The following is a 24,759-nucleotide window of genomic DNA, read 5'->3' as shown; positions in this document are numbered from 1 at the left end:
ACAAATTCCTGTAGAATACGGGGTGGAACCCATTCGACCCTGATGCATTTAGAAGTGCATCCCTTCTTTCATGATGGCTGTGTAACATCACACAGTTCCTGTAGGTAAACTCTTGATCCCCAAGTTCTCAGTATATTAATAACAGTAACAAAGGAATTTCACCATTTAAGGAAGCAGGAGAGGCAAGGATACTGGAAGTAATTTTTCAAAATATTTCTATGCTGCAAGATGGAAGAGTGTGGTCCATATACCTTGAAAATTGTTCTAGAAAACAATTATCTTTTGGAACTCTAAGGTTGCAAACCCTGCCTTTTTAGTTTATATGGATATATTTATAGTTCAGTCATTGAGAATAATGGTAAAAAGGTGAGTGTGATATTATGCTAATTGATGGCAGGTTTATTTGGGTTTCAACCAAATACCTTCAGTATCAGCAAAAGAGTAGTTGGTGGCAATCAACCTGTTCGATTACGTCCACCTATCAGTGAAAACGTTAACAACACACCCTATTGTATTCCATTTATTTATAAACGGGGCGTGTGTGTGTGTTATAATAGGTACATTTGTAAAAACATACAGAACATAGAATTTGAAAGATTGGGTTAAAAAAATACAAATAGAATTCTAACACTTTCTGTTCACTTGGGTAGAAGTTTTCATATTTTATTTCCACACCCCGGGGAATGGCCTTGTACCCACTTCGGAGAAAATAGCTGTTGATATCATGGAAATTGAGGATAGTTTCTTTGGCTCAGCAGCCATGACATTTTGCAAGTATTTCTTTGAAAACTCGCTTCACTGTGCTATTGTTCTTATTTTTTTTAACTCTTAGTACTGCCAAAACAACAATTCAGACAGTGCGCTTTTGTAAAGAATAAGGAAGGGTTACTGGAATCCTCCTCCTCCTTGGAAACCTTCTCTGACCCAGCAGAAGTGAGGGCACGCCTTCTGCCCACCCTCCAAAATAAGCCCTCTGCTCCACGGGACCTTCAACCCCAGGAAAAAAGCAAAGGCATTTTTATCGGGCTAAGGCACACCTGAAACTTGAAAAGTAATTATACCCTAGATAAAAATATAACATCTTGGAATCACTTTGAAATTATTTTCCCTGTTTTCCTTTTGTCTCTTTAACAAAGCCTCTGAAATCTGTGGGCTTTCTTTAGTCAACCTATTTGACCTAAACAGTCTTTCTAGCAGAATTACTGATAAAAGGAAGAGTATTAAGGAGTCTAAATTCGGGGCCCCTAGTGGCTCAGTCGATTGAGCATCTGCCTTCGGCTCATGTCGTGATCCTGGAGTCCAGGGATTGAGCCCCACGTCGGGCTCCATACTCAGCGAGGAGCCTGCTTCTCCCTCTCTCTCTGCTCCACCCCCGCTTGTGCTCTTGCTCTCTTACTCTCAAATAAACAAAATCTTAAAAAAAAAAAAAGTCTAAATTCAAATAATTTTATTGATTGGTAGGTTTCAAGGGTGAAAATGATTAATTCATTTATTCAAGAAATATTTTTTGAGCATCTACTATGTACCTGGCGTTGTTCTAGGCATGGGGTATATAGGGCTGAACAAAGCAACCCAAACCCCTGCCCTTCTGAAGCTTATATTAAGGAAGGGAAGTTCTTTTGTAGATAGGGATGCGAATCCCAAAGGGAACTCAGGAGGACATAACTCAAGTGCTTACAAAATCTCGTTCCCTCATCTCTTTTCTCTCGTCCTCTATTTTGAAGAAAAATTCTCTAGGAAATTCAGTGTATTGATACAATATTGACATCATATAAAGGACCACATCCTGGGTACAAAGCAATTGTCCCTAGTGAGAGTTGGGTAAAGAGTTGTTGTTCAGTCAGTCAACCCTTCCCTCTCAACTAAGTCAAGATAGAGAAACATTTTCAGTGTATTCCAGAGAACTCAAAGGAAATATCCCACCACCAGCACAAAAATATAAGATTTGCTCTGGGAATCCTTCACAGAAGAAGAAAAGGTGGTGAGGTTGGCTCTCTCAACTGTGGTCGGTAGCCGGGCAGGTCGTTGCTATGCTGATCACCTGGAGCCCAGGTCAGGACAGCTATCTCAAGAAGGGCTAATGAAGTGGTCTTAGACCATCGTGCATGAGAAGAGAAAGGGAATGGACAGCAAAGGTCTCAGCACCTGAGACAACCCACCTGCTATGGCTTCAGACCCCACAGGAGGTGCAGGTGGTAATGGTTAACCTCTAGCACTTTCCATGACTACACATTAATCCAATGGTGATGGTTGCAAGTTGGGCCCAGTGTTCTCCTCACACCTGGTTTTAGAGCCCAGAACTGAAGCCGATGTGAAAAGTTGCATGATCGTCAGTTACGGGACAGAGATGAGCAGGAGGGAAACCCTTGGCTTACATATATTCCCACTGCAAGTTCTCCTGAGCCCTCTCTGACCATCATCCCCACCATCTTTCAAGACCAAGCATCTTCTTTCCTCTTAAAAGCACTCTTTTTACCTATGTCTTGTCTCACCCTTCACCTTATGTTGTGTGAAGCCAACTCCTAAATAGGTTTTTGCGTTACTTATTTTCGTTTGTGTACCTGGTCTTGAGCCAGAGAACACGTTTCTCGAGAACAGAGCTTGTGCATCTTACTTCTGTCTGTTCCTCTTGGCCCCTGGCACAGTGCTATGTACATAGATACTCGCTTATATTTGTTGAATAGTGGGAAAAAACGTATGGCTGGCAATTGAAAAAAACAAACAAAAAAGCAAGATGAGGCTGTGAAAGCAGAAGGTAGAAGGTGATTTAGATGAGGGTGGCAGAAAAAAACAAGGCATTCCTGTTTGAGTTTGAGTTTGTAACATAGCAACCTATCGTGTGTGTGTGTACGCGAGCTTCCGTGCGGCCTCCAGTGCAGACACACGCACTCATTGGATCTCTCTTCCTAGCGGAGGGAATGCAAGTGGTTTATTGTTACACCTGTTTTATGGCTGTGCTCAACACTTATATGAGTGATTTGGATAAGTAGATTGGTGAGCCCTAGGAGTAATACATGGGTAAGGAAAAATAGTCCTTTAAAGTTTCTAAAACACTGTAATAATATATAAATCTTTTGCTTTCCAGCTGTCAGTGGTAGCTATAGCAATTAACATATATAGAACATCAAATGTGGAGGTGCTCCTACAGTTTCTAGAAGATCAAAATACTTTCCCCAACTTTGAGCATCTGGCATACTGGCAAATACAGTTCAACAATATAGCTGCTGTCATCGTATTTTTTGTCTGGATTAAGGTAATTTACAAATTTCATATTCTGGATTTTCAATAATATTTTTCTTTTCTTTTTACTAACATGCGTCACACAAAATGCTGGAGGACTAGAGTTTGCTTTTGTGGCCAGATTCAAATAGCCAGCCATAGCCGCTTCAGACTTTGCAAGGATACTCGCAGGACCCATGTGATCCTTCCTCTCACTGTGAACGGTGCTTCCTACGACCTGACCTGAACTCTTGCAAGACCTGTCCCTGCAAGGTTGTTTAACAAATGCCATAAGACCTGGGCCTAGGGCTACACTACCACAGGAACAGGTCTGAGTTTCACCTGACATGGTGTGACCAGGTGAAGGAAGAGGAACTAAGAATGAGGGGTGCGCATGGGGAGGGATGGAAAGATGCATTGGAAATGATCTATAGAAGGATTGCCTCTCTACCGGGTGGAGGCCATGCGGAAGCTTTACCTAGAATTGAGGTTGGGACAGATACATACTCTTCCAAGTAGTACCTTAGTTACTTTCTCCTTTTCTGAGACACAGTGTGCAATTCCATGTGTGTGAAAGGTTAGGGCATTTCATATGCAAATGAGCCTCAATTCTGGAGTTGCGGGAAATTTTAGTAATAATGAGGCAGCTGCCAGCGTGTCACCTGTCAAGTTCCAGGATTCTGCTATCCAGACGGTAACTACTAGCCACAAGTGCTGTTGAAATTGAAATTTTAATTAATTAAAATTACCTACCATTAGACATTCAGTTCCTCTGTCACTCTGCCACATTTTAAGGTCTCAATGTCTGAATGTGGCTGGTGGCTCCTGTATTGGACAGTGGAAATAACGTTTCCATTGTGACAGAAAGTTTTATTAAACAACACTGTTCTAGAATCTGCTCACCAATAGTTTGGTTTTGGTTTTTTTTTTTCCTAAATTGGTATTCACACCTGGAAGGCCTGAGATTTATCAGAGGGTGTAGGCCCCATCCTATATCTCTCTTGCTATTTTAGTTACATGCCTGTTCAGGAAAAACCACTGCTCACACACCAAACCGTAAAATGAAATAGTAATAATAATCCAAATCCAATAGGAATTAAGTAATGTGATTACAACAACCCTCAAAATATGTTTATGGTGGCCAGAAACGATGTATAAGAGTTCTTTAAGTAAAATTCTAGTGATTTCCTTTCGATTTGTGCCTCAGGCTAAGTGTTTTATTTAGTGTTCTGCTTCTGAAACTTAAAGAACCATTAAAGTTCTTTAGGGCAGGGACTGTGACTCAACTGCTAATGTATCCCCCTCCTGTTCTTCCACTGGGTCTTTGAGCTAGAGCTGCGAGGTTGTCATGCCCTTGGGCTGTGACGGGCAACCTGAACAGCCATCTTAGTGTCTGGCCTACAGAGATGTTCAATATGGCTTTGCCAGCAGACGGAGCTGGGTTCAGCCGCTGGCTCTGAGCCCTGGCTGCCTCCTGGGGACAGGATACCAATATTTCAATCTCATTGCAAAGATCTGAGTCAGTATACATAGCTCTTCCCATAATACCTGGCACATAGTTGCTAAACAATGAATGACCGTTAATAACATGCAATAACTATTTCCGAGGGTGTTTTTTGTTGTTCTTTACTAGTTTTCATTTGTGCCCTTTTTTTCCCCCTCTTTTAGTTTAATCTTTCTTAGGGGATAGAATATTCCTAATCCTCTTAATTATGATTTGACCCTGTTTTTACTTTATTGCAACCATCATGTAAAATGTTAGCAACATCAGGGCAAGAGCTTTGTTCTGTTCTCTGCTGTTCCCAGCTCCAAAAACAGTGCCTGGCACACGGTAGGCACTCAACAAGTACTTTGTGAATGAGAAATAGAAGTTCCTGGGTTTGGGGGAAAAAGCAAGTTATTATTCTCTCTCTTCCGAAAATGTTGTTGTAAAATATATGTAACACAAAATTTATCACTTTCACCGTTTTTAAGTGGACAAGTCAGTGACATTAATTACATTCACAGTGTTGTCCAACCATCACCATATGCATGTCCAGAACTTTTTCATCATCCCAACTGAACTCCATATCTGGGAAACACTAACTCCAAACTCCCCCCTTGCCCCAGGTGCTGGTAACCTCGTCTGTCTCCATGACTTTCCATATTCTAGCTACGCCATGTTAGTGCAACCGTACAATAGTTGTTTTTGTGTGTGTGTCGGGCTTATTTCACTTAGCATAATATTTTCAAGGTTCAGCCGTGTTGTGGCCTGTCAAAATTTCATTCCTTGGGAAGGCTGGATAACATTCCCTCGTGCATATCTACCACGTTTTGTTTACCCACTCATCTGTTGATATCTTCCTTCTGTTACAGCTCTTCAAATTTATCAACTTTAACAGGACCATGAGTCAGCTCTCCACAACCATGTCTCGGTGTGCCAAAGACCTCTTTGGCTTTGCGATTATGTTCTTCATTATTTTCTTAGCATATGCTCAACTGGCCTACCTTGTCTTTGGCACGCAGGTTGACGACTTCAGTACTTTCCAAGAGTGTATGTAAGTATATATGAAATTAAAAAGAAAAATTTAATCAGAGATGTCACTGCCTTCTGAAGGATAAAGAAATCTTCATGGTTGCTATTTAATGAACAAGTATCTTTAAAGTTATTTAAAAATAAGAATTAATTATCTTTCCCAGAAACAACCCACCAATGCAAAGACGGCAATGCATAGAGCTTAAGATAGCAGCTCTGAAGTAACGAGATAGAGTGGAACAGCTGTAGTAAACCATTACTGTTACAAAGACGGAGGGCTTCTCAGCACCAAATGCAGGTGGCAGCTTTTAAGAGACATTTGCCTATATTTTCATTCTTACTCAATATTGTTGCCATGTATTTTAGTCACTTTTTTTTTTTTTTTTAAGATTTTATTTATTTGACAGAGATAGAGACAGCCAGCGAGAGAGGGAACACAGCAGGGGAGTGGGAGAGGAAGAAGCAGGCTCATAGCGGAGGAGCCCGATGTGGGACTCGATCCCAGAATGCCGGGATCACGCCCTGAGCCGAAGGCAGACGCTTAACAACTGCGCTACCCAGGCGCCCCTTGTTGCCATGTATTTTAAACATGGAGTTATTTTCTAAGAAAAAGTGATAGTATTTCTAATATTCTAAGAGAAACTCAAATCGGTATAGCAATTTTCAGTCTTTTTCCAAAGTTCTCAAATATAATATGAAGACCAAAAAAAATAAATAACCAGTATTAGATTTCCATGCCATTTAGAAAGAAGTTAGTTAGGAAAGAAGAGGATTATGATAATAGAAGTTAATAGGGCTTTGTGCTGGAGGACACCTAATTAATGTCACTGTTTGATGGAAGTCCAGAACAGAAATGATTTTACTGATTAAGACCCAGCATTGGCAACACACAGCCACTCAACACCACTTTGAGTGCATGTGAAGATAGTGGATCTTTGAATGCATACAATTTTGGCTGTCTTTCAAGTCTTTTTTTAAGAGGTTTTAAATTCAGAACGAGGGTGACCGTTGTGAAGTTTAGAGTTACCATGTTTTAGCCAGATTATGTGTTAAATTCTTATAGCTGATTGCTTTATGTCATCTAATAATGTTATTATATTTTCTTTTTAACCAAATGGAAATAACATATCTAGCATGAAAGCATATCATTTTTATTCCAGAGGCCTCAATTGGTCATATAAGTAGCAGGAGTTTTCCAAAGGGATTGACAGTATTCTATTATTTGGCAGCTATCTATACTGATAAAAAGGTCCAAAAGTGTGAAATCATCTTTAAGGAGTGTTACGTCAATGCTGGACATTGTTTTTGTATTGTGGTGTTTTGTTTTGTTTTGTTTTTATAGTTTCACTCAATTCCGTATCATTTTGGGTGATATCAACTTCGCAGAGATTGAGGAAGCTAATCGAGTTTTGGGACCAATTTATTTCACTACATTTGTGTTCTTTATGTTCTTCATTCTTTTGGTATGTACACTTTTGTTCATAGTGAGGCGATTTAAACTTCATAAATCACCATCATAAAATCACCATCTAATCATCAGAAAACAACAAAATTGTCTCCATTTTCAATAGATGTTATAAGATCCTCTGTGTAAAGTTCAGTAATTCAGTGTAAAATCCCCAAAGTTGGTTCGAGTATTTAGTGGTTATGTGTACGGTGTTTACAGATTGAGTATTAGATCTACTTTAGTAAGACGGAAAGAGTCAGGAATATCAAGCAAGTCTGTTTATATCTTATACGTATGTATCTTTAGTTTTATCGGGTTTTTTAAGGATTTATTTATTTATCTTAGAGAGATGGGGAGAGAGCACGAGCGGGAGGAGGGACAGAGTGAGAGAGGGAATCTCAAGCAGATTCCTCGCTGAGCGTGGAGCCCGACACAGGGCTCCATCTCATGACCCTGAGATCATGACATGAGCAGAAACTAAGCATCAGACGCTCAACCAACTGAGCCATCCAGGTGCCCCTGTATCATTAGTTTTAAAGTTAAGCCTTTCTAGTTTCTTTTTTCTATTATATGTTAGGGAAAACATAGAGGGAACAGTAAGCCTTTTTCATCTCTAATATTGGTAGTTCTTTGAATCCTGGAGCACCTGAATCCCTGAATCTCTACTGAGAAAACAAAAACCAGGAATTGAGAGCTCTGCAGCAGACCTTTTAGTTAACTGCAGGTCACTGAGTTTTCCCTCTGCCGAATGAGGGACACACCTGTGGCCATTTGAAGTGGTCAAATGTGGACTTGTTTGAAGGTTGTTTTCTAGGAGGCAATGCCCTGAAACTACTCAGTCATTTCATCAAATCAATCAATAGAACACGTAAAAAAGCTTTTAGCTTCTGTCTTTACACTAAAGTAATTTTTTGTGCTATTACACAAAAAGGAAATGGTCTCCCTGCACCCCACAGAGAGAGAGGAGGAAGCTACTGTCGGTACAGACTTTTCTCTAAAGAAATAACAAGCCAGGTGCAGCACTGGCCACTTGTCTGAGATGACTGCCAGGTGTTAATTTATTGCCCTGACTTTATTTTTTTATTATTTTTTTACGATTTTATTTATTTACATAGAGAAAGAAAACATATGAGTGGGGGGAGGGGCAGAGGGCGAGAGAATCCCCTCTCCACTCAGGCTCCATGCCCAGCGCTGAGCCGGATTGCATAATTCTGAGATCATGACCTGAGCCAAAATTAAGAGTCCTACGCTTAACCGACTGAGCCACCCAGGTGCCCCTGCCCTGGCGTTAAAAGAAGCCACAGTGATGTGAGGTGGTCCAGCGGAGCCAGGAAGCAAAAGCCTATCATCACCAGGGAAAGACCTCTGATTACACAGTCAAGCGAACCTTCTGAGACAGGGTGGAGAGAAGGAGGGGGAGAGAACATTGATTGCTTGGGTTGGGAGGGAGTAAGTGGCAGATGTTACTCTGGCTGCCCTTAGAATTGAGCATTAAGCCAGGAACTTACATGCATTTTATATTTTATTCTCATTTCTGCTACAGAATCTTAAATAGTATTCCTCCTTAATTTGTAGCAATTTAGTAGCCCATTAAAATAATAGAGCTCTCATTTGTTCATTCCCCAATCGTTCAATAAATATTTACTGAACCACTATATTCCAGGCAAGGTGCTAGGTACTGGGGGTACTGTCGTAAGGAAAATAAGAGACCAGACCTGCACTCAGGGAGATTCCACAAACTTGTGGGGAAAACAGACATAATCAAATACATAATTCTGGGGGCACCTGGTTGGCTCAGTAGGTTAAGCATCTGCCTTTGGCTCAGGTCATCAGCCACGTGCTTCTCCCTCTCCTTCCTGCTCATTCTCTCTGTTGTTTTCTCTATATCTCTCTCTCAAATAAATAAAATGTTTTTTAAAAATACATAACTCTGTAGTTACAAACTGTAGCTATGAGATGAAAGGAAAAGTGAAGAAAGCATGTTGAAGAAGGACCTCATCAGTTGGGTGTGGCGTTTCAAGAAAACCTGTGGGAAACAGGTGTTGGAAATACAAACCATTATCCTGGGGAGGGGAAAAGTTAGGAAAATGAACTTACCATTACTGAATAATAATAGCTATAAATTATGTAATGCTTACCATGCTTGAGGCCCTGTCCTAAGCACTTGACATAGATTATCTCATTAATTCTTACAACAAATCTGTAGGGGAGGAACTATTATTTCTCCCATTTTATTAATGTAAGAACAAATAAATTTTAAAATAAAGATTAGAACATTTAAACAATATAGTTTTGGCAGTGCTAAGACTGAAACCCAAGTATGCTTGACTCCAAAGTCTGTCTTTTTCACTAACCTTATCTTGACTGTCTTCTGTGAAGCCTACTTTATCCCCATTTGCAGAGATCTTTTTAACTCTTCAAAATATGCTCTGTATCTCAAATAATATTATATAACAATATTTGGAAGAAGCATAGAATTCCACTTGTCTATATTGACTGTTGGAGTTTGAAGAGCTATGTAGAGTTCTACACCTCTCATAATTTCTGTCAAATGAGAAAAGTGTAGAGAACATAGGCAAGCAAAAATAATAAAATAATCCCCCCATCACAGGTAAATACATCGATATCTTGTTGTATTTCATTCTTGTCTCTTTCTGCAAAATATATCACAATATATGGTTTGTAAGTAAGAAAATATATTGCATTTTTCTTGGTATGACTTAATGAAAAAAACAATTTTCCCAAAGAGTACAGTAGCAAGACTATTAATTTATGTTTTCTTAAGAAATCAGATTGTTAAAAAAAAAAAAAAAGAAGAACAAAAATGCATATGTCAAATTTCGGATTGATGTTTAGGAAGTATATTTAGGTTTCTTCTTTAATCTCAACTTTCCTTTGATTTACAAACAGAATATGTTTTTGGCCATCATCAATGACACTTACTCTGAAGTTAAATCTGATTTAGCCCAGCAGAAAGCTGAAATGGAGCTCTCAGATCTTATCAGAAAGGTATGACAAGCCCTAATTCTCAGAATTGTTTTATTTTCTCCATAAAATGAGCATTGTTTCAGCCAGATTCCACATCAACATTGATCCATTGTCATGGTTTACAATAAAGAGTAGAGTGCTACATTTCAGGAATAATTTAAATATTCTCTGTCTTAGAGCTAGAGATGGGTATGCTGCTGGCTTGGACTGAAATTCTGGGAATCTTTTAATGCCCTAGAATTAAATTCTCAACAATCTCTTTTGACTCTTAAGAGCTGAGCTGCTGATTTACCTTTACTTGTTTGGAGGATGCCTCTAGTTGGCTGTCACTTGCAGATCCGAGTTCAGAATAAACTGGGAGGGAAGAATCAAAAGACACTTCCACTTTTTCTATCTCGAACACAATTTTTAAAAAGAAAAAAAAGTTTTAGAAGCAAACATTTTGTGGTTCACTCCTTATCCTTGACCTTCCAGGGAAGTTTTAAAATAGTCAAAGGAAAAAGGCCACAGAGTAAGGGCCTGAGAACTTTCACTTATACACCTTCTCAGGAAGTGGTTAAATAAACGGAAGGGTGGGACCGGAAGCTTGTGTAGCTTTGTTCTTCTCAATGTGACTTCTTTATTTGGTTTAAAGTATAAAACTTAAGCAACAACAAATAACTACATCTAAAGTACGCAGCCTGTTCTTTAACATCATTTTGCTAAGATACCAGTGGCTCCTTGACTGTGATCTTTTTCTGTTGGCTCAAGTCCTAAGACTGTGTTGTCGGTGAATCATGTTGGAACAGAGAACTTCCAGTTCTTCAAACAAAATCCCTTGGATGGGACCTAAGACTTGTGTTATCCTGAATTTTGCACAACAGTTTATTACATGTTAGCAAATCTCCAAAGTGTATACGAGCAGTCCTGACTTTGCGCTTTGGGGCTGAGATGCACAGATTTCGGTTCATGTTAAATAACACCAGCCTCGCAACACACTTCCTATTTCAGTTATCACAGTATCTTGCCTGTGAATAATACTATAAAGTGCGCACTTCCCATTGTCACAGAACATTTCAGTTATCAGAGTATATTAACTGTAATAGCATAGCATGTAAACTTCCCTGCTAGCTCTTCAGTCTACAGATTGTTACGTAAGTAATGGATGTGTATCATAATCAGTGAGCGATAACATCACCTCTTACGAAGTCTAGGCTAGGTCACTGAGCACCTGCTGTTCCGTGCAGGCACCAAACAGGTGGCTGTGTTGCTCCTCTGTCTCCCTGTTAGAAACCCCCACATGACATTTTACAAGCGTGCATAACTGAAAGGGAGAATGGGCCTGCAAAGATAAAAGCAGAGCAAAGAAACAAAGGCTGATAACACTGAGCGTAAAGTTCAAAACAAATGTAAGAGAGTTCTAGAATGCTGCCATCTTCCGAGATCTTAAGTATCTGTGCAAAGACAGATACGCAGTCAAAGAACTTAGTGAAGGCAAATTTATCAACACGAATAAGGGTAGTGGTGGTGATGGAAAGTTCCGACAGTGTCTCCGAGGAAGTGACACTGGCAAGGAACATCACATTCAAGGAACTCTGGAGATACTTTACAACATTGAAAGGGCAAAGGATAAAATGTTGGGAGCTGATCTATATTAAGAAAGGGTTATAAAAGCTCCTCAAGACATAGAAAAGAGGCTTCCTCCATATCCGGTTGTACAGGAAGAAGGGAAGCACTATTCAGACTACTCTGGATAACATTTTTACAAAGAAATAAACCATTTTAATTTTAATGTTTCTAGTGTTTTATATTTCAGTATACTAAACGGATACTCATTTTACTGTTGTTTTTTTAAATTTCCCTGTAAATTTATAACCAATACCAAGGGAGTTTTTAATGCTTTGATTAAAAGTTTCGTTTGTTTTTTAAGTTTATTTATTTAAGTAATCTCTGTGCCCAATGTGGGGCTCAGACTCATGACCTCGAGATCACGAGTCACAAGCTTTTCTGACTGAACCAGCCAGGTGCCCCTGATAAGATGTTTTAAAGGTCACGGAGCAGTCATAATTTTTCCTGTTGATTATTAACATCACTTTGCACAGTTCGGGCTTGTGTGGTTATTTTGACAGTCCTGCAGTACCGTGCAAAACAAGGTCTACACCAGTAGTTACTAGTGTAAATGGATGGTAAAGCACATGGAAAAGGAGAGTAAACTAAACCCAGTCTTTTCTTTTCAACAGGGCTACCAGAAAGCCTTGGTTAAACTAAAACTGAAAAAAAATACTGTGGATGACATTTCTGAGAGTCTGAGGCAAGGGGGAGGCAAGTTAAACTTTGATGAACTTCGACAAGATCTCAAAGGGTGAGAATCACACTTCTGAGGCCCTGGCAAATTCCTGTATAAAGATAAGTTCTTGGTGATAAGGATATTTCTGGCCGGAGTACTCAGACGCTCTTCTTTCAGAGTAACTGTCTTTCTGGAACATATCCCAAGAGGAGGGCTGGCCGTGATTCAGCAGTTTCTCCTTTCTCCCTGCATCTTGATGTCTCTGTGTTTGCGTTGGACCATGTACATGAATGATTTCCTCTGTAACCTCTCGCTAATTTCAGGAAGGGTCATACCGATGCAGAGATCGAGGCAATATTCACAAAATATGACCAAGATGGAGATCAAGAACTGACCGAACATGAACATCAGCAGATGAGAGACGACCTGGAAAAAGAGAGGGTGGGTCTAGTGTAGGAGAACATGATCTGATTCAGTCCTCACAGTGTTTCAGACACCACGCTAAGTAGTGGATACTGAGAGTCTCTCTGTCTTTCTGCCTCTTTCTCTGTCTCTCTGTCTCAGTCAATTTACGCAGTAGCACCCAGCGTATTCCAAAAAGGATATACGACGTAATAATATGTAAAAATACAGTAGGTTGGCGTAAATGTAAAAAATCAAAATGAAAAATGAGGTAAAACAAAAGTGAAATATAAAACTAGATTATGAAGCTAAAAATGCAAATACATATATGCTTGTTAAAGAGTGAGCTACAAATTTGGCCCTAAGCTTTCTCGTCATCAGCTTGAAAAGGGAAACTTAGGAGTTATGTATAGTTCGCGATGTTCATGAGAGTGGGGGGAAAAAAGATTCCTCAGGAGATATATAAAGTTAGTTGCTCTCTAAATTAACATTTACAATAAAACAAAACTAGCAGCTGCCTTCCATTTGAGCACTTGTCATGAAATGGTCTTTTATAATCAGAAAGGATGATTAAAAGCTTTTAACATTAACTTAAAAAATAAATGGTTAAACAAACCAAAAACTATCCATGGTATTTGAGGTACAGAGAACCCAGGTGAATACTCTATACAAAAGTCCCTTTTCTGTAAGGACGTAGTATAGAACGTGAGTTCTAACCTGCTCTGCAGAACGGTGTCCGTAGGTGGGAAACGACCAGGTATGGTGAAATGTGAGCAGGAGGACAGTGAGTAAAATCATCTTTCACGAGGCTGTATTTAGTCAAAATTTTTATTCTAAGATTATATCCTTCCTACTTTGTAGCTATTAAATGTGTTCTCTTTTATGAAAAGGTGGTAATACATTTCTTCGTTGACTTTTTTGTTGTTGTCGTTACATTTTTAATGTTCTTGCTTGTCCAAACAAGTTAGCAGTTTCTTGCTGGTCATTAAAAGTCTGTTTTGAAAATGTGCCAGTCTCTGAAATTGAGACGTGTGGGAATCACAGTCTGGTGTTAAATGGCACCTGCCCATGTCCCACGTGCCCAGGCCCGCAGGGAAGCTCCGCGCGGACTGGGTGTTCCCGCTCCTCACTCACCGATCCCATGTTCTTCAGGAGGACCTGGATCTGGATCACAGCTCTTTACCACGTCCGATGAGTAGCCGAAGTTTCCCTCGAAGCCTGGATGACTCTGAGGAGGACGATGATGAAGACAGTGGGCATAGCTCCAGAAGGAGGGGAAGCATTTCCAGTGGGGTTTCTTATGAAGAGTTTCAAGTGTAAGTATTAAAGAATTGGCACAATTTGGACTGACGAGTACAGCTGAGACCAAGCAGCTTCTTCTACTTCTCGCAGTTTGATTCTTCCCATTACTTATCATCAGTTCTTTTTTTTAATAACTTTTAATGGTGTTTTTTCTTTTGATAAAAGTAATACATTCCTTATAGGAAGATTAGCAAATAAAGAAAAACAAAAGAAAACATTAAAATCTCTCCCATTCCCACTAAACCAAAATGCCAGTTAACCTTTTGGTGTTTGTATCTTCATTTACATGTGGGGTTTTTTTTATGTTTTTATGCCCTTAGCACATGGTATACCCTAAAGGATGTTTCGTGTTCACCTGAGAAGAATGTACGTTCTGCTCTTGTTAAGTGGAGTGTCCTACAGGTGTTTATTAGGTCTAGTTGGTTTATTCCCTATTGTTCTACCTATTTGTTCTATCTACTTTTGGAAGTGGGGTATTAAAGTCTCCAACTATTATTATTATATTGTCTGTTCCTTCCTTTCTGTAAGGTTTTGCTTTGTGTATTGCTGTTCGTGTGTATGCATGTTTATAATTGGTACATTTTCCTAATAGATTGACCCTATTTTCATTATAAAATGTCCTACTGTATCTCTAGTAAGATTTTTTGTTGTTGTTTTAAAGTCTTTCTCATCTGATATTACTACAACGACTCCAACTTCTTTATTGTTGCTTTTTACATGATACATCTTTTTCCATTCTTTCACTTACAACCTGTTTGTATCCTTGAATCTCAAGTATGTCACCTGTAGACAACATATAGTTGGATCTGGTCTTTTTATCCAGTCTGATAGTCTTTGCCTTTTGATTAGAATGTTTACTTCATTTACATTTAATGTTACCATTGATATAGTTGGACTTACATCTACCATTTTATTTTTCATTTTCTATAGGTCTTATGTCTTTTTTTGTTCCTCTTTTTCTCCTTTATTGCTTTCTTTTACATAAAGTGAATATTTCCTAATGCAACATTTAATTTCCTTTAATAGTTTTTTTCATTACATTTTTCAGTTATTTTTTTAGTGATTGCTCTAGGACTTAACATATACAAATCAATTTATCAGAATCTACCTCAGATTTATATTAACTTAATCCAAGGAGATCTAGAAATATCCTATATAACTCTGTTAACTCCTCCCCTTTTTTGTGTCATTATTATACACAGTCATCTATATATGTTACAAATCCAGTATCACGTTGTTAGAATGATCACTTCATAAAAGAGCTGAGACAAGAAAGAAGAGAAAGTATATATTTAGAGAGTTTGGAATATTCTTTTTCATATTTACCATTTCTGGTTCTCATCATTCATTCCTGTGGATTCAAGTTACCATCTGGTGTCATTTCTGTATTCCAGTACAACTTTGATAATACCCACCTCCTCTGTCCTGGTATTGTCAAATATATTATTACATTTTTATGTGGCCCAACATATAATCAGGTACATATTGTCTTACACAGTTGCTTTTTAAATCAGTTAAGAGGAAAAAAAGGAAAAGGAATATGCATTTGTGTTTTTACAGTTGCATAATACCGTGTACCAGTACCAGTGCTCTTTGTTTTTTCATGTGGAGTCTAATTACTATCTGGATCACTTGCTTTCAGCCTGAAGAACTTCCTTTAGTATCTCTTCTAAAGCAGGCCTGCTGGGGCACCTGGGTGGCTCAGTCAGTTAAGCCTCTCCTTTTGGTTCAGAACATGATCTCAATGTCCTGGGATCGAGCCCCATGTCGGGCTCCCTGCTCAGCCGGGAGTCTGCTTCTCCCTCTCCCTTTCCCTCCCCCCAGCTTGTGTGTGCTCTCTCAAATAAATAAATAAAATATTTAACAATAAAAATAAAATATAAAGCAGGCCTGCTAGCTAGAATTCTCTGTTTTTCTTTATCTAAGAATATTTTTATTTCTTCTTCATTTTCTTCTTGTCTCCACTGTTTCTGATGGGAAGATAGCTGTTAATCTTACTGAGGTTCCGTTGTATGTGATGGGTCACTTTTCTCTTGCTGCTTGCAAGATTTTTTCTTTGTCTTTGCCTTTCAATATTTTGACCATGATCTGTCTGGACGTGGATCTCTTTGTAGTTATCCTAGTTGGAGTTCATTAAGCTGCTGGGGTATATAATATTTTCATCAAATTTAGGAAGTTTTCAACTATTATGGCCTCAGATTTTTTTTTTTTTTTTTCTGCTTTCTCTCCTTTCCTTCTGGGTCTCCTATCCTGTGTATGTTGAAGTGCTTACCGGTATCCCACATCTTCACTCTTTCTTTCCTCTCTGCTCTTCAGACTCCATAGTTTCTGTCCATCTGTCTTCAGGTGTGCTGATTGTTTCTTCTGCCAGCTCAAATCTGTTGAGACCCCGTTAGTGACTTTTTGTTTCATTTATTGTACTTTACAACTCCAGAATTTCTCTTTGGTTCTTTGAAATAATCTGCATCTCTTTATTGATATTCTCTGTTCAATGAGACAGTGTCATCATATTGTCCTATGTCTTTTTAAGCTTGATTTCCTTTAGTTCTTTGAATATATTTATAATAGTTACTTTGAGCTTTTTGTCTACTAAATCTGTCTGGGCCCTCTCAAAGGCAGTTTCTGTTGCTGGCTCTTTCTCTGTGTATTATGGGTCACATTTTTTTCTGTTTTGTTTTTTTGCCTGTCTCATAATTTTTTATTGAAAACTGGAGATATTAAAGAAATATTACAGCCATTTAGAATACTTATTTTCTTCCTCCCCCTACCCCCCAGGCTTGTTCTGTTTGCAATTTGCATGCTTGTTTTTTAATGAAGTCTATTTCCCCCACATTGTAAAGCCTCTGATGTTGCCTCTCAGAGGGCAGAGCCGTGACCACGTGACCACACACAGTCCTTTTGAAAAGACAGTGCTTTTAGCAGGGCTCTCATTGTCTTTCCTGGATCTGTCTGTGAAGCTCATTGTCTTTCCTGGATCTGTCTGTGAAGCCTTCCGCCTCTTTTTTTTTTTTTTTCTTTTTAAAGATTATTTATTTATTTATTCGACAGAGATAGAGACAGCCAGTGAGAGAGGGAACACAAGCAGGGGGAGTGGGAGAGGAAGAAGCAGGCTCATAGCGGAGGAGCCTGATGTGGGGCTCGATCCCATAATGGCGGGATCACGCCCTGAGCCGAAGGCAGACGCTTAACCGCTGTGCCACCCAGGCGCCCCACCTTCTGCCTCTTGATATTACTTCCACCTCTTAGCTTCCACTAATTGTTGGCTGATTGGTCTATTGTTTTCAGTAATGCCTTGGGATATAAACTGTTCACACTCTGATCCAATTCAATCCAGGCCCCTTTGCAAGGGTAGTTTTTGAAGCCAGTCTTTAGCAGTCTCCTTAGCTGTCTCTTTTCCTGGTTCTTTCTGTTAAGCTAGCTGGTAAACAATTTACCTTTTTTTTTTTTTTTAAGATTTTATTTATTTATTTGACAGAGACAGCGAGAGAGGGAACACAAGCAAGGGGGGTGTGAGAAGGAGAAGCAGGCTTCCCGATGCGGGACTCGATCCCAGGACCCTGGGATCATGACCTGAGCTGAAGGCAGATGCTTAACGGCTGAGCCACCCAGGCTCAGCAAACAATTTTCCTTTTTTATCTCATGAGGTGACCAACCTAGTCTGAACGGCTTATCACCACAATCTCTGATGTTTTGAGGAGCCCTCTTAGGCTTAGTACTTTGTTCCTAACAAAGCCAGTCCTCCTGGGGGAAGCTTTGGAGCTCTCTGTTCTTGCCTGACTCTCCTCGTGGGCAAAACCTATGTGCCACTGATTCGGAGCTAGGGGCAGGGACGGTAGTCTACTTCCCAAAGCGATACCCCTGTTTCATGAATAAGCCACTGGGCTAGGGTGGTCTTCAGTCTCCTCAGCTTTCCTCTCCTGGCATGGAAACTCCACCCCACAGTTGGCGGTTGGGTGGAGGAAGAGAACCTCGTTCCTCTCAGCCACTCTTGCCTGGATTAGATCCTCTGCAACATGAATTTGGAGGTGGGGCATAGAGATGAGACATGCAGCAGCCTCCGCCTCCCTTAGAGACACCACAGCCCCCCACTGGGACCTGAAGGGAGTGGGGGCCCTGTGTCCATGCCAACCCAACTGGAGTGACACTTCTGTCACACTGAGCTGGGGGAAACAGAGAGGGAGTAGACCGTAGACCGTAGCTCACATGTCAGACTCTCACTCTTCTTACTAAAATCCAGTGGATTTTCTTAAATAAATGCTTCTTCATTTGCTGTATACTCTTAAGATTTACAGAATTTTGAAAAAAATTTTAAATAATTTTCAACAGTTATGGTGGTTTCTCTGGGGAGAGTGCCTACAGAGCCCCATGCCACCATTCCAGAGGTTGTCTATTTCTATGTTTTTAAAGCATTTATGTAATTTTTTATTCAAAATAATGGGATCATTAGTGAACAGTGTTTTCTAACTATTTGCTTAATATATCATGAACTTTACTATTTCATTAAATAATCCATCACTATATAATTTCTGGTGTCTCCTTGGAATTCCATTGTATAGATGAACAATAACACATTTGAATAATTTTCTGTTAATTATAAAAATAGTCATTTTTTTTTTTTTGAAAAATTTTATTTGGGAGGGCGAGAGAGAGAGAGAGCACAAGCAGAGGGAGGGGCAGAGGAAGAGAGAGAAACAGACTCCCCACTGAACAAGGAGCCCAATGTGGGGCTCGATCCCAGGACCCAGAGATCATGATCTGAGTCCAAGGCAGACATTTAACCAACTGAGCCACGCAGTCACCCCTAACATAACTATTTTTCAATGACTCACTATTAATAAGCAGAACTCTAATGAGTATGCTAGTAGCCAAAAAAGCCAAAAAAAGTATACATATTTCCTTTAGAAATTTTTTTTAAAATGGTATATCTGAATAAAAGCTAAGCATATATTTTTAAGACTTCTAATACAATGTTGACTTGCAGAGAAGTTGTGCAGTTAGCATTCCCATCAGCAATGTATGAGTTTATCGCTAAAGTTTGAGACTATTTAGAATGTGTTCAGATTATCATATTGTTTAATAAAAAATATCTTAGCACTTCCATTTGAAAAGCCAGCTGGGCTGAAAAGGCAACCGACTACACAAGGTGGCTTTGACCCTCTCACCTGTGCTTTCCCACAGCCTGGTGAGACGCGTGGACCGCATGGAGCACTCCATCGGCAGCATCGTGTCCAAGATTGACGCTGTGATCGTGAAGCTGGAGATCATGGAGCGGGCCAAACTGAAGAGAAGGGAAGTGTTGGGAAGGCTGCTGGATGGGGTGGTGGAGGTAAGTGGTCATCTGACACAGAAACACTGATTCTATAAAATATTGGGGTAGTCATGTTTTGTAACCTTTAATCTGAGATGCGTGTTTTGAAATGTCTGTAACTGCAGATCAGTGCAATCAGATGATACTCTGGAGGTGTTACTGAGTACTACAAGCACTGATGTTTCTGCCTTCACTGAATGGTCGAATTAAGCAAAAAGTTACTCCAGTAGCTCCAAGAATTGCTTTCTATGCTATCAATCGCCAGTGTCAATTAATGACAGATTATTTGGCCCCTTAATTTCCTAGGGCAACTCCTAAGTACAAAAGTATGCATCACCCTACCCCCAACATCGTGGTCTCTTTTTCCTTTATTAGGATGAGAGACTGGGTCGTGACGGTGAAATCCACAGGGAGCAGATGGAACGGCTGGTACGGGAAGAGCTGGAACGCTGGGAATCTGATGATGCGGCTTCCCAAATAAGTCACGGTTTAGGCACACCCGTGGGACTGAATGGTCAGCCTCGCTCCAGAAGCTCCCGCCCTTCTTCCTCCCAGTCTACAGAAGGAATAGAAGGTGCAGGTGCAAACGGGAGTTCCAATATCCACGTCTAGGACATGTGTTAGTATGTGTTCGGATTGGTGAGAGAGGGGCTGTCCCGCATTGCCATGGCAAGTGCACTGTCTGTATGCCCTGACCACCACAGGATGCTGGTCTTTGTGACCAGCTGTTAATGTTTCTGCACTTTAATTTATTTTAAACCTTGCCCATGGATCAAAGAAGATTTTTTTTTTCTCACGTAAGAAATCTAGGTGTAAATATTGAGTCTAGGAAAAAGTCTTTGTAAAGTATACGGAGTGGTGTGCCCACCTGCTCCCATGGCTGAGTCTTCTCAGTTGACAATGAAGTAGCCTTTAAAGCGAGGAGAGAACTGTCAAAAGGCTTCTGAGTTTTATTTCCCATCACAAAAATCAGTATTGTCCTTTTTGCCCAGTGTGTGAGGGGAAAGTAGAGGCAGTCCTTCCCACTCAAGCTGAGCTCATGGACATAATATAGAGCTTTCTTTTAAGAAAGGAGCCTTTTATTTCAACTACCTTTCTGGGGTAAACTTTTCTAAAAGATGAGCTGGAAAAGAACCCCAAACCATAGAATGGGTATGTAGTCATTATGCTAGAATTCGTATGAATGGTTAAGCTAAATGTTGAATATTGTGCTTTTTTTTGTCGTCGTTACTGTATAGTATCTAATGTCTGTGGGAATAACTTCCGCTTATTCACTCTTTTTACTCTGAGCTGCAGGAAGCCACCAAGGATTGATTGTGGGTTAAAACGTCATCTCTCACCATAACATGGGAAAACTGGAAGGAGCCCTATCACTAAGTTTGACTTATTCTAATAATTAGTTTAGTATAAAGATTTGTCCATATATTCTCTTCCCAGGTGATCCAGCTTATTTGCAACTGATTTTTATGTTGTAATGAATCTGGGAAGGCCAACTTACTAAATGTTTTAAGTAGGTACTGAAGGTTTTGACTCAGCAAATGTGTTCATTTACACAAAAATTTAAAGGACTTTTGAAATTCATATATAAATATTGTAAAACTAAAGTTTGAGTTTTATGCTGTTTTGAGAATATAGAACTCAAATACTCTTTTTTTTTTTTTTTTTGTGAGAGAGAGGGAGGGGCAGAGGGAGAGAGAGAACCTTAAGCAGGCTCCATGCTCAGCACAGAGCCCAACTCGAGGCTCAATCTCTTGACCCTGAGATCATGACCTGAGCCGAAATAAGAGTTGGACACTTGAACAACTGAGTCACCCAGGCGCCCTTAGAACTCAAATACTCTTGATCCTGTATTTCAAAACTAGAATTGATCATCTAAGTGGAGCTCAGTTTAATCAAAAGGAGTTTCTGGTGTTGAAAATTCATTATCAGAACGTATCACCCGAAGTTTGAGTTTACAGCAGGTTTTTTTTTTTTTCATTAGGAGAGGGTCTCACCAAATTTATGGAGAAGAAATCTATTTCTCAATAAAAAGTAAAGATCTTATTTTTCAAGTGTCGAATGAGGTACCTTTTGAGAGCTAATGGGACGAGCAAGAGAGAATGCAGTGCTGGTGAATTAACTCCGACTCAGAGAACAGTAGAAGAGAGGCTTGTGTTGTAGTGCCTTGTTTTGAATTCCCATGCTGTTCATGTAATTGGTAGAATATGTCAGCGAAATCTTCAATGAAAACATGAGCAAACAAACCTTTTTAAGCTGGCTTCCGTAGAAGTGATACACATTGGGTTTCTTTAACAGGATTTCTCGTGGCATTCTTTCCCTCTTTACTTTCTTTCGAATATGCTACACCAAGTGCTTATTACTAGGTACTACAGTTTGCATTCCAGGGATACAGAGTGTACGTATTTATGTGTACCATGTTGTTATGTGTAAACAAACTTCAGTTTGAAGTGCAGTCATTATGTGGTATCCATGAGTATTGACCACGTGCCATATGTCAGTTATGGTCACTAGAAAGTCTTTTTATATACTTATTATTATACTGTTTCTCATTTCACCTGTAAGATTTTACAAAATTCTTTCTTTTTACCCATAAGTTACATATTTTTTTCTCTTTAGTCATGGAGAACTCCCTTCTCATCCCTCTCCTATCATCTTCCCCTCTATATTTGTATTATTAAGATGTTACATATGCAAGTCTCTCGACAATCGAGATTTCATTCATGTGTAATATCGAGCACTTTACTTCTCAATAAAGACTTGGTATAACAGATGTAATAGGTGTCTGTCTCCTAAGTAGAAGCAGTGGGTAATTTGTATCATGAGACTCATTAGTAAAGGCTTAGACTTTGAAAGAGGCATCTTCTTTCTTTATGTCCAAAGAGCAATCTGACATATTACTCCTTCTGCAGTCTGTGCCTCTAGGAGGTTATTCTGAGGATCCTGTAGTACTTCCTGTTGTGCGGCCACCACCTTTTATTATGCTTTTCTATAGTGAATAGTTGGCCCTAATATTTCTGTTATTTCAAAATCTTTGAACATAATTTCCTTGTTGGCTTTTCATGAGTTCCTCCATGGGTATATAACAGGAGTCAGAGTGCCGAATGCCAGGTCTATAAATATTTAATTTTTTTAAAAAAATTATTTTACAGGGAGAGAAAGTACATGAGCAGGGGGGAGGGGCAGAGGGAGAAGGAGAGAGAGAATCTCAAGCAGACTCTGCACTGAGCGGGGACCCCAATGCGGGGCTTGATCCCAGGATCCTGAGATCATGACCTGAGCTGAAATCAAGCATCGGACACTTAACTGCCTGAGCCACCCAGGCCCCCTGTAAATATTTAATTTTATTCAGAACTGTCAGATTGCCCTCCGGAATGACTGCCCCAGTCTACAATTCCACTATGGGCATGAGATTACCAGTTTTATGCATACCCTCACCAGCATCAGGACCATCCAGCTTCCTACTTTTTGTTAATGGCATGGTTTTGTTTTGTTTTGTTTTGTTTTTAAAAGATTTTATTTATTTAGTTGACAGAGACAGCCCGTGAGAGAGGGAACACAAGCAGGGGGAGTGGGACAGGAAGAAGCAGGCTCATAGCAGAGGAGCCTGATGTGGGGCTCAATCCCACAATGCCGGGATCACGCCCTGAGCCGAAGGCAGACGCTTAATGACTGCTCCACCAAGGCGCCCCAATGGCATGGTTTTAAAGTAAGGTCTCACTTTATTTTGCATTTCTGATTCTTAATTCCTAAGGTTGGACATCCCCTCGTAATTGTTCAACATTTGGGTTTCCCTTTTGGTAAGTTGCCTATTCAAACCTTTAAAATCTTACACTTTGATCTGATGGGAAACACGTATGTTTGTGTTCATTGCTTATTTTTCTACTGGGTCACGGCCTTTTTTGTTGATTTGTGAATCAACAAATCAAGTTCCTTGTATGGTTTAAGTATTAATCCCTTATCGGTTTCGGACTCTTATATCTCTCATCCAACTGATAATTTTGTCAATATTTTCTTGGTTTTTATACTTTAAAAAATCCATCAATTTATTTTGCCTTATTGTGTCGGGTTTTGAGACCTTTGTAAGGTCAAAAACTTGTATTTATTAAACTTACAGTTTTACCTTTCACATTTAATACCTTGTGTAAGAGTAACCTTGTGTAAGGCCCACAGGTATTTTCTCCATACAGTGAGACAGTTTTGTCAATATTCTCTATTAAATAATTTAAGTTACTTTACCTTGTTACTTCATGATGTCGTTTCTGTTTCATGTATAAATGTGTGGTTTTTTTTAACTCTTTAGCCTTTTAAAAACTGATCTATGAATGTTCTTGCACAATTTTTATTATTATGACTTTATAGTTTGTGTTCATATGTGGTAAGATCTTCCCCCCCCCCCGAAATTGTGCTATTTTTGTGAAACTTTATTTTTCCATGCAAGTGTGCAAACAAGGTTGGTGGGCTCCTATGGGGGCGGGGGTGGACAGAGGGAAAGTTCCCACTGGAATTTAACTGTAATTGCATTGAATTTATCCATTAGTTTAGGGAGAACTGACATCTTAACACTATCAGAAACAGTTCTTCCTTTATTCAGAACTTCCTTAATGTCCTTTAAGTGTTTCTTACAATTTCTTAAAGAACTTATGCATTTTTAATATAGTTTTATTGGTAGTATGAGAATCTATTATATTTTCTAGGTGGTTATTGCTGATATGAAGGGAAATTACAAATGTTCTATAAATTAATCTTCCATATATCACACGTGTTGAACTCCTTTACTGGTTCTAACAGATTCTGTATTGGTTCTTTGGATTTTCTGGGGAGAAGAGAAGCTCATTTGAAAGAAAGGACAGTACTATGTTGGAGAGTAGCAGTGAGAGTAGACATGCTTGTTTTGTTCCTGGTATTCATGGGAATGTGTTTCGGAGTCCTGAAAGAAAAGCCGAGACAAGGACCTGAATTCAGATAGTTTATTTGGAACTGGACCAGGACACAGCGTGAGCCCGGAAGGGAGGAGATGCCAGTACACAGGTATGCTACTGAAGGTGCCTCTGGAGGCAACAGGAGCCCAGCGCCACCTCCGAGGACACTACAGAAGGCCTCCCCTAATTCCTTGTCTGAAGAAGGTAAGGCCAGGGTTTTATCCATTGGCCCTGGTTCCTATTGGTGGAGGGCGGACACCCCCACCCTTTCAGGCCAGGCCTGCACTCGGGCCAAGCAGGCTCTTTCAGCTTTGCAGGCCGCACAGCAGCAAAGCGAAGATGTCTGTGGTGCAGGCTTGAGGGGGGGGATGCTGTCAACACGATCCGAGCTCA

General features: G+C 39.8%; 1 protein-coding gene across 1 annotated transcript in view; it reads left to right on the top strand.

Annotated features, from left to right (window-relative positions):
• PKD2 (polycystin 2, transient receptor potential cation channel) overlaps positions 1-22,217 on the top strand; it is a 52,301-nt gene extending 30,084 nt beyond the window's left edge. Inside the window, exons 7-15 of the mRNA XM_040625078.1 lie at positions 3,086-3,253; positions 5,575-5,756; positions 7,077-7,197; positions 10,092-10,190; positions 12,389-12,510; positions 12,759-12,876; positions 13,990-14,153; positions 19,318-19,465; positions 19,823-22,217. Of these exons, the coding sequence (XP_040481012.1) occupies positions 3,086-3,253; positions 5,575-5,756; positions 7,077-7,197; positions 10,092-10,190; positions 12,389-12,510; positions 12,759-12,876; positions 13,990-14,153; positions 19,318-19,465; positions 19,823-20,059 (1,359 nt within the window). The 3' untranslated portion in view covers positions 20,060-22,217. The remainder of the gene's footprint in view (positions 1-3,085; positions 3,254-5,574; positions 5,757-7,076; positions 7,198-10,091; positions 10,191-12,388; positions 12,511-12,758; positions 12,877-13,989; positions 14,154-19,317; positions 19,466-19,822) is intronic.
• Positions 22,218-24,759: the final 2,542 nt, after the last annotated feature.

Source organism: Ursus maritimus, unplaced genomic scaffold, assembly GCF_017311325.1.
Source record: "Ursus maritimus isolate PB19 unplaced genomic scaffold, ASM1731132v1 scaffold_8, whole genome shotgun sequence".
In the NCBI taxonomy this organism is placed as follows: domain Eukaryota; kingdom Metazoa; phylum Chordata; class Mammalia; order Carnivora; family Ursidae; genus Ursus; species Ursus maritimus.
The sequence above is the reverse complement of the archived record's forward strand: the minus strand, read 5'-3'. Positions and strand labels throughout refer to the sequence as shown.